General features: G+C 42.9%; 1 protein-coding gene and 1 long non-coding RNA gene across 2 annotated transcripts; one reads left to right on the forward strand and one right to left on the reverse strand.

Annotated features, from left to right (window-relative positions):
* The first annotated feature begins 904 nt into the window (after nt 1-904).
* Nucleotides 905-1,712, forward strand: LOC103651050 (uncharacterized). The gene is made up of 2 exons (XR_564540.2): nt 905-1,140; nt 1,269-1,712. It is a non-coding gene; the product is annotated as an uncharacterized lncRNA (long non-coding RNA).
* Nucleotides 1,713-8,919: 7,207 nt separating this feature from the next.
* On the reverse strand, nt 8,920-10,042 carry LOC100284732 (electron transporter). Its single transcript, NM_001157627.3, has one exon. The coding sequence runs from the start codon at nt 10,028-10,030 to the stop codon at nt 9,161-9,163; it is 870 nt and encodes a 289-aa protein (NP_001151099.3). The 5' UTR covers nt 10,031-10,042; the 3' UTR covers nt 8,920-9,160.
* Nucleotides 10,043-10,578: the final 536 nt, after the last annotated feature.

Below are 10,578 nucleotides of genomic sequence, written 5' to 3' on the forward strand. Positions count from 1 at the left end.
TAATTATCCATTGGATATGGGTATGGTGGAATTTGATATCCGCGGGTACGGTTATGAATATAATAAGGTATCCGCGGATATTTTTTTCGCGGGTATGGATATCCAGTATCCATACCCGTTACCCAATGGATATCTAACATGTGGGCCATCCGGATTTATATATTATCATAAATTCTTATTTTTTCAATTTTTATCCATAACATGTTGTTTGGTGCTGAAATTATCATTTAATGTTATTGGAATGATAATTATTTTGAAATGTAATAAAATTGTTGTTTGATGTTTAATGCTAAAATTGTAGTGGGCGGGCGGGTAACGGGTATCCACTGGATAGCGGATACCCAGCGGGTACGGGTATGGATACAGATCCATACCCACGAGCGTTTATGGGTATGGGTATGGGTTGAGTTTTGTCTCGTGGGTATGGATTCGCGAACTATATATCCGTGTACTAAGGCTATTCACAATGGAGGTTTCATGGGGTGTTTCATGTATTAATTAGCCTGCCACATCAGCTATTTTGATGACATGTCACATCATTTAAGAAGAAAGAGTTTCATAGAGTTTCATGGGGATGAAACCATGTTAACTCGTTTCCAAGATCTTGGAAACTGTGTGAAACCTCCACTGAGAGTGTTTTGTTTCATCTTCATATAATTGAGTAAATCCTATTGGTTATTTATATGCAGCATTTAAGAAGTATGTTGACTATTTCAGATGAAACTCTCTATTGAGAGAGGGTATTTCATTCATCCATAAATCTGATGTGGCATTTTTGGAAACAGTGACATGAAATCCCCATTGTGAATAGCCTAACCGCCCGATTGCCATCCCTAAGCGTACCTGAACCTTCGGTTCCTTTCACCGCATTACGTGAACGGCGGTTTACCCGCTTGACCTTCGGTTTCATTCAGCGCCTACATTCTCTCTGGACCTCACGCGGTCACGCCCTCTGCCATTTATGGAGCGGAAGTCCACACCAAAATACTCCTAGAAACAGAGCAGCATTACGAGGCCAAAAGTAAGCTGCTGCTGTTCTTCGACCCGTCCCGTTCGTTCGATTCGTTCTTTCCGCCATGGAGGCTCGGAGGAAGCCCGCGGTGTGCTGTGCCCTTCTTGTGCTGCTCATCGTCGCCTCCAGTGAGCCTTGCTGGCTTGCTGCCATAAAATGCTCTCCTTTCCTTTGCACCTTGCTCCTACATCCGGGCGGCGTGTTCGGATGGCAAGCTCGGTTTTCATGTGATTTCCTGCCGTCCTTTCTCTCGCAGGCGCAACGGTGTCGACTGCTCATGACGAGAGCTGCTGGAAGGACGACGACCACCACCCTATCTGCTTTCCCGAAGACTGCGTGGCGACCTGCCAGGATCACGGCCACGCGGACGGCCGCTGCAACTGGGCATGGTCGTGGAGGCCGTATTGCCAGTGCCTGTTGGCGGACTGCCAATAGGCGCGAACAGCTGCGTCGCATGGCGTCCTGGCTGCCTCGCCGGCCGATGAAGGATGAACGGTTGCGGCCGATGATCGATGTGTCCGTCGGCATGTCGATCACTCATTGAAACCCCCTCTAATCCTGTGCGGTATTATTTTCATGGCACCTGTGGCCATTAAAGATCCATGGACACGTACAGTACCAATACATGATTCTTCACAGTTCAACTATCGATGATACTGTTCATGGATTTTCATTCCGATACAAACTCATTTCGTGGTTATTTGGATGTCTTAAATTAAATACAGTTTTAGCAAAAAAAACATGTTTTCACAGATTTTTTAGAAAAAAACAAATTTATTATGTATTTAATTGAAATTCATTTGGATGGAAATAATATAAAACTAGTAAAATGCATGATGTTGCAACGACACACAAATATTTAGATACAAACTCATTTCGCGGTTATTTGGATGTCTTAAATTAAAATACAGTTTTAGCAAAAAAAACATGTTTTCACAGATTTTTTAGAAAAAACAAATTTATTATATATTTAATTGAAATTCATTTGGATGGAAATAATATAAAAACTAGTAAAATGCATGATGTTGCAACGACACATAAATATTTAGATGCTATAGAGTTAAGAAATTGATAGTTAATGTACACCAACAACTGCAAGAAGGAAGTGTTAGTGGTAGTTGTATTTGGTTGCGATGCAAAAGATAAGATTTATCTTATCTCTGTGAATAGCTCGTATCTATATAACTCTCCATATATATTGTTCTCTGAACATACAGAGTCTCAGTGTGTATTACATGGTATCTTAGTTGTCTCTTGTATTTAGAAAACCGATCTAAAGTCTCTGAGTTGTACATGCCTTTATGGTTATGGGCTGATAGCATTTAACGTAATTGGCAATATGTTGCCTCACATTCAAACATTTCCTGCTTTCCCTTTTTACGATGAACACAAACGTAGCAAACCGAATCCTATTTGGTGATGACCACAGAACTCATCGAAATCCTAGCCTTCGCCCCTTCTATTTTTCGAATCATGCGTTCTTGTCGATGACCTGGGGAGGCATCTTTGTCTATCCACAGCCTGAGGCTGATTTGAACCATTCTCTCTCTCATCTCCCTCTATTCGCACTTTCTACTCATTTTTCAAATACCTCACAATCCTTCCTTCCTCTCCTTATTTCTCACCTTCTCCAACCATCCCCCTATTCAACTCCTTCTTTATACTTTGCTGAGGTATTTAACTTTTATATATCATTTTTGGAGTTTTAAAAAATTGAACGATATTTGTAGTACTACAATACACATTGTTACCTAGTAATTAAAATTAAAAATAATTAATTTCATATTTAATATCAATGATTAGTGAAGGTAGTGAAGGGGGGAGATTAGAGCTGCCCCTTTACAGGGCCTTTTTCCTGACGCACAAAGAAAAGGGGGAGGGAAAGAGGGAATCATTGGAACGATCCAAGAAGTAGGAACGATTGTGTGGATCGTTAGAGTCGGTCTGACCTCCCTTTTGTGGTGCCCAAGCTCCTCCAGCTTCCCCCATCCAGTCAAGTACCTCCACGGTCAACCACGACCTTCACAACCAGGTGCAAATAAGTGATTTAGGGTGTTACTAGATGGAGTAGCGGTGCAAATAAGTGATTTAGGGTGTTACTAGAGGGAGTAGCGGGAGTTTGCTAATTCTTGCTGGCTTTTTGACAAGTATAGAGATTCTACAAGCTAGTTGTTCACTGTTGATGTAACCGTGCCATTGTCCATGGTCCATGGAGGTGAGCTCATCAATCTTCATATTTTTTGCAGTTCATTAATATGCAACTTATAGTTTATATTTGTGTATCTGAAAAGGGAAATGGGAAATTAAGCCATTTCTATAAGTTTTGGTGATTGAATTACCAACACAACATCTAAGACTAACCGATTTGCTAAGTCTATGAACATAGGTTCACTCAAGTGCAAATTGAAGATCTCAAGTCCAAATGGGCTCAAAGAAGGACACAAAGTGCAACATTTTGAAAAAGGAAAAAACAATAAGGTTTGAACCTTTGAATATGTTGCATACACCTATTAGAATGTTTCTAGCACTTTGGTTTGCTCTATAATACAAGTTCTAGCAAAAATACCTTTTGGACTTATGTTTGAGTTGAAACAGAAAAACTAAAAGGGAGATGAGCTAAAGGTATGAACCTATAACTTAAGCAAGTCAAACATACTCTAAATATGTTTGTCTAAGTCACAAAATAGCTCCCAAGATCGTACAATACTAATTGGTGAAGATTTTCTCAAAAGAGCAAAGTCTGGGTTGTTCTAGGACTCGCCGAACCGGTCCGGAGGTGCACCAGACCATCTGTCTAGGGAGCCCCTCCGAAGGCTTGATTTGTCTAGGGTATCGGACCCTGGGTCCTATGCATCGGACCTCGTCGTATAGAAAATACTTGACTTTAGGAAAATTCTTTTAAAATCATCGGATCTTCTACAATAGTGGTCTGGGGGTGCATCGACCTCGCGGTAACGGCTACTTCGGGTGCGTAACAGCTACTTCAATGGTCTGATGACACATGGCAGTCTGATGGTGGACCAAATTGGTCCGATGCTAGCTCGAGATGGAAGGGTCCAATCGAGATCCCAAAGGAGATGTTCCTGTTCTCTGTCCAGTGGGGCACCAGACCAGTCCGGTCTGCCTGCGTAGTGCATAATTCCAACAGCTTCCTCATTGGCTATTTGGGGGCTTGGGTCTATAAATATACCCCCATTTCGACCCCCTCTCAACATCAAGTCACTCAAGAGCAAGTACTTCATTCCTACGCATTAGAGAAACATGTCAAAGTTATCCGAGCACCCATTATAGTGAGATTGAGTTGTGTTGTTGTCATGCAATTGTGTTCTTTCTTTGAGGTGTTGTTCTTGTGCTTTTGTGTGTGTTCTACTCATCTCTCTTGCTGCTCTTTGGAGTTATTACTCACATCAACCGTGTATGGCTGCAAGAGACTCCGATCTGTGTAGATCCTTGTGAGGAGAATCTATAAGGAAGAATCGTGGCCTCAAGTTGATCATTAGATCACTTGAGAAGGGTTGGTTCTAACCCTCGTCCTTTGAACACTACAACGTGGATGTAGGCAAGCATTTGGGGCTTGTCTGAACCATAGTAAAAATCGTTGTGTCTTGTGTGCTTTCATTCCTTGCGATTTATTCTCCCTTCCTTATTCTAAGTTCTTGATTTCACTTGTCATATTGCTCTAAGTTATAATTTTGCATCTAAAAAGAGCAATCAATTGAAAGAACTTGTTGGCAGGCTGCCTTGCCGAAGGTCCTCAAAACACCTTACCTTCGATATAAGCAAATGTGTTTCACATGTATAGAAAAGGATGGATGAGGATGGCCTTCGGCCGAAGCAGCATGCAAAGAAGCTTCGGCTGGACGCGTGTGTGGCGAAGGTGCAAGCCGACTTTGGCGTAGAAAAGGCTTCATGCATGAAACGACGAATGAGAAGAAGTCTAAGACTTATGCAGCAAGAAAGGAAGGGAAAAGAGAATGATTCCCTATGTTATTTGTAAACCGTGTAATCTTTGTTAGCATGCTTGTAGTTTCTTACGAAGTTGTACCTCTTCCCTATAAATAGGTGAACAATACCATACATAAATTTACCTTCCGAGGGCCTTTAACTTCGCCTCACTTAGCCTTCGAAGCATATTTGAGCTATCTCGTGTGTGAAACCGAAGGTACGTTTGTAAACTTACTTTACATGGAGAAAGATGGGATGTGAAATGATAAGGCATACAAGATGAGTGTCACACTACGATGTCTATTCCCATATTAAACATTATTACTTCGTCTACATTATCACTTTATACCTTCTTCTTTAAGTTACCCAAAGAATAGGTAACTTAAGGGTGAAGCTCTCAACCTTTTAACTTGTGTTGCCTTTTTTATAACATGAAGCAATAAAAAATAAGTGACAACATAACTTCTCTTCCTTTCACTCTAATTTTATCTATATTATTGTGCTAACGTCTAATTTAGATCAAGTTTATGTTTAAGTTATGAATTTTAGGTGTCACCTATTCATCCCCATCTAGGTGAAAGTCAGTATCTACTTGCGTGTAGAAGGTTGTAAGTGTTCTGGTTCATAGCCACCATGAGAGATGCAAAAAATTAAAATTAAAGGCAAAATATCTATTGTATTTGTTTAAAAAATAATTTAAACTTATCAATGACCATTCTTGCATAGATGGCTAGAAGGGACAGATAGCTATCTTTTTTTACCATAGGATGTTAAACCTAAAAACAACGATGGCCTTGCTTTGATACCACTTGAAAGAACCTAGATAACTAGAGGGGTGAATGGCCTATAAAAACTATTCTATAAAAACTACCTAAAAAGATGACACAACATTTATCCCTATGGTTCGGCTCCTTGTCAGCAACTTACACCTTTGTTGTGACGAGTCCAAACTAAATCATTCATGTGCTAATGGGCATAACAAACCAAACCAGCAAAAGACATCATAAGGATCACATTAGGGAGGTGCTCCAGCAAACCACTATTCCACTATGGTTGCTCTTCAGAAAACTTCCATAAAGAATGAGCACAAGTGCCCCTCGTAAGAACAATCTGAGCTAACAACAAGACCAATAGCTGCTCAATGATCCCAAAAAATCTTCGAGCCATCTAGATAACGACAATCACCAAAGTAACAAGTGTAGTATCAAACAACTCACTTCACTAGTGCCACAAGATGCATGGACACTATACAATGTACTAGGAGTAACTAGTCATTAACCCTATTAGAAATCCGTTGATATCATCAGACACATCCAAGTGAGTTATAGGTCGAACTATGCAAATTTACAAGCTATCCAAATTCTCTATTCGGTGTGGTGCCCAGTCCACATCGGAGCCAATGTGCATAGTTAACGTGCTCTTTGAATTCTCTGTCCGATGGAGCATCCGGTGCCTCACCGAGCACGTTCGACGTTACTCGTCTGCTGCACACCAAACACCATGCTGCTAGGCCAAAAGCTATGTCCAAGAACCATACCAACCTCATATACAATGTCGTGTCTAGTGCCTCATCGAACACATCGGGTGCATTGTGAAAATCTACACCAAGGGTGTTTTCTCATCTCTTTTCAAGTGGGCTAACTCTCAAATGTTTATCCAAACAAGCTATAGACTAATTAGCATTAACAAAGTGTTTCTAATAACCCATTTTTGCTCACTCCCATATGTGTCACTTAAGCCTATATGCAATGCATATGATTCCAACACCTAGTGACACTAGATGACCAAGTTGTCCAATTAAACTCCCCTATTAATAATATGACCATCTATCCTAAATCCGATCATATACTCTATTGTGTCTTGACGATAATACAAATTGTCTTAGCTTATACCTATGCCTTGAGCATTTTGCTTTTCTCCTTCTATTTTCTATATTGAGCACTCCATCATCTTTGTGGCCATCACTATTATTCTCATGATTGCCCACGTTTCTCAACCTTTGGATGTGTACTTGAACCTATCCTACTCATATTACTTAGAATAGAGTTTAGTCCACTAGTTCTCTCAATTATCAAAATCATACATGGCGCTTTTAGTTACTTAGCACTAGTTTTCACAAGTGTGTATCACCACTTATCACTAGACTAAGGTCAAGCTTAGGGGTGGGCATTTTAAAACCGAAAACCGAACCCGAACCCGAACCGAACCCGAATAGACCGAATTATTGGTCTATTCGGGTTTTCGGGTTCGGGTTCGGTTCCTATATGTGCTATATTTCGGGTTATGGGTTCGGGTTCGGTTCCTAACTTATAAAACCCGAATAGACCTAATAACCCGAAATATAAAAAAGCTCTTAATATGTGATGATATTATTATATGATTTATGAACTTATTAGCTAGAAATAATGATATCATCTAAACGATAGTATATATATCTTTGTATGCTAATTTTTATAGTCACTTGTTGTAGTAATAGTACTTTCAATTAATTATTCATTGTCTATATTTTAACAAAATATACTAGTCTCTCTACAATTTGGGTCTATTCGGTGGACCGAATAGACCGAACCGAAATTGTGAGTCTATTCGGGTTCGGTTCCTAAAATATTTTTGGAAATTTCGGTTCTCATTTTTCAGAACCCGAAATTTCACAAACCCGAATAGACCGAACCGAATTACCCTAATAGACCGAATGCCCAGCCCTAGTCAAGCTACTCATTCATGCACTCCTTTGTGGTACGACCAAAGGAAAAAAGAACCTATCACTAATTTATATGCACATCAACTCCATTGATACTTAGAACTAGACAATCCTTGACATTCTTGCTCATCTTTTGAAAACTTATAATTGACTTTCATCAACAAAAAACATATAAGTGTAATCAATCTCAATGATTGTGACCTGACTCAATTTACCTCTACAAAACATATGATAATCACAATAATCTAGTGTTGTATTAATCATTAAAAATTAACTAGAGGCTTAGATGCTCTTGGATAGGTTTTCATCTGACAAATAGTGAATCACAAGAGGAAGGAGAATAAAAAACCCGAATTTTTCGATAACCGGAATGTCCATCCCTCTATGCCTCCGAGCTGGTACAGAAGTTTCACTAAACAATCCCTGCATTCATCGTGGTTCAGTTCCTATACGTTCGTCCTCGCTAAACATGACTAGTTGTGCGCTGCCTTCTTGTTGTCGTCATCATAGCTCGCACGTTTAGTTCAAAAACTGAACTAGTCATCGTTAATTCAATCCTTCAACTATTTTTTTTTTGGTTTAGACGCCTAATAAATCTATGTGACACCAAACTGCCATTTCAGTTAGGCAGAGTACTACCAACAGTCCAACGAGGACCCAACAAAGAAAACGGTCACTGTCAGTCTGAGTAGTCAGAGCATGGAAGGGAAGCGTAGAGCAGGCGTAACAGGAATCATGCTGCTACAGTACAGAGCATTGGTCTAATCTCCGGTTTGGAGCTTTCCGGAGCTCCAGCTAACCTGAAAGGTGCCGCTCGGGAAGAAAAAAAAAGGAGTCGCCATTGCCATTATGTGCAAAGCTGGAGTTCATTTTCCTCTGCGAGGATACTGTCCACGCTAAAGCTTTAAACCTTCAACGGCAACTTTGCACACCGTGTCCCGTATCGCATTACCAGTTGTGCGATGGGATATGGCGAAAACAGAGCAACAGGTCTCTAAACTAAAACTTTGGCAGCACTCTTAACCAGTCAACAGCAGGTCACCAACCATTCGATTTCACACAAATGCACGCATACTACAATCCTAATTCCTTACGGTCAATTTCACACAACTAGATTGTTTGCAATTTCACGCAACTATGGAAAAGATACACTTCAATTACAACTCAACTTACGCTAACTAGTCGCATCCTTTTATCCAAAATTATTTATCAAATAGACCTCAGGTCTGCCTCCAGCGTACGGAGTACGAAAAAATGTAATAAGGAACAAACTGCTGTTAAATCTTACTGCAAGTGCAACAGCCACCTTTAGAGGCGTTGATTAGCAAACGCTAGAAAAACTGCAAATGGCCATATTCATATTTAGCAACCAATCAACACTAGCTACCAATTAAGATTAACAACTACACACGGCTCGTTTCTTATCTCAAATTTGGAACTAGGAAGAAGAAGGAAGCATCTAATAGTTATCACGTCGTGACCTCTCGGATCTGGACCGTCAGTCAGACGTCCGGCGGCGAGCAGTCGGGGCATCGGACGAGGCCGTTCTCGTTACAGACGGCGCAGGTGCGGAAGCCGCTGCCGCCCTTGGCGCTGTACCGCTTGTGGCTGCCGTTGCAGCTGCCGCAGAGCACGTACCGCTCGCCGCCGCACCGGCCGCATGTGGCGAGGGAGGCGGCGACGGCGCCGGCCACGACGCGCCGGAGCTCGCCGGCCTCGTGCAGGCGTCGGACCTCGTCGGCGCCGCCGAGGTGGCGGCCTCCGACGAAGACCTGAGGCAGCGTGACGCGCCGCGGGGCCACGGGGCGCGGGAGGAGCGCCGCGAGCTCCTGGAAGTAGCGCGTGTCCATGGCGAGGTCGCGCTCGTCGACGGCGACGCGGAGCCCGCGCAGGATGGCTCGCACGGCGCGGCAGTCCTCGTACGTGCTCCGGACCACGTGGAGCGAGGTGAAGTAGAGCACGACGCGGCGGTCCGCCTCGAAGGCGGCGCCGCCGCCGGAGGACGGCGGCGCCTGGAGGGTGCGGAGCGCACGGAGGGCAGAGGCGGCGACGCGGACCCGGTGGAAGACGCGGACGGAGGAGGAGGGGGAACAGGGCGCGGCAGGCGGCGGGGAGGGTGTCGCGGCGTCCGACAGGAGCAGTGCCTGGAGGTCCTTGAGGGAGGGCGAGGAGAAGGACAGGCGCGGGGAGGCGGCAGCTACGAGCGCGGTGGAGGGAGAGTTGGAGGTGGAGGTGGCGGATGAAGGCCGCGTCTTCACCCAGGGCAGCCACATGAGGGGAGGTGTGCGAGCGGAAGTCGGAGAGAGGGACGAAGAGGCGGGGATTTGTTCGATTTTCAGATCGGGGGCTGACGGGAGGAAGCACGCAGACATGCTGTGTTTTGCGCTCGGGTATCAGGTTAGGTTTGGAATTTGAAGAGGGGGCGGGGGGACGAGGAGCATTCTGCCTTTTTAGCCCTTGCAGCCTTTTTTCATTGTACAGGTTAAGGTCATTGTTGGGGACTTGTTCTCAAATGCTAAGAATTAAGAACAAGGCAACACAAGAAATGTTAAGTGTTAAGGTCCTTCGTCCTCCATAACAATATATCCCTTCGGGATATAAAGCATCTCGGACGAAGGTTACGAAGGACATACCTTCGTAAGCATAACAACGAAGAATGAAGCATTTGCATAAATCATAGAATATGAAATAAACATTTGAATATTGTCATAGAATTATCTCTACTTGTATTAATGAATATAAATGACTTCGAATTACAAATGTACCTTCGGTCCTGCGGAAGGCAAAAGTACAAGCGTGATGCGAAAGCAAATGACAGGTCAGCGTGAACAGTACGGGAGTACTGTTCATCTATTTATAGACGCGGGACGCAGCCCACGTAAAATTACATCCATGTCCATTACATTTGTTAACGGTTTAT

Source organism: Zea mays, chromosome 3 (genome assembly GCF_902167145.1).
Source record: "Zea mays cultivar B73 chromosome 3, Zm-B73-REFERENCE-NAM-5.0, whole genome shotgun sequence".
Lineage (NCBI taxonomy): Eukaryota > Viridiplantae > Streptophyta > Magnoliopsida > Poales > Poaceae > Zea > Zea mays.

Coding starts and splice junctions, on each gene's coding strand:
- LOC100284732 (NM_001157627.3), bottom strand. CDS start 10,030: ATGTCTGCGTGCTTCCTCCCGTCAGCCCCCGATCTGAAAATCGAACAA.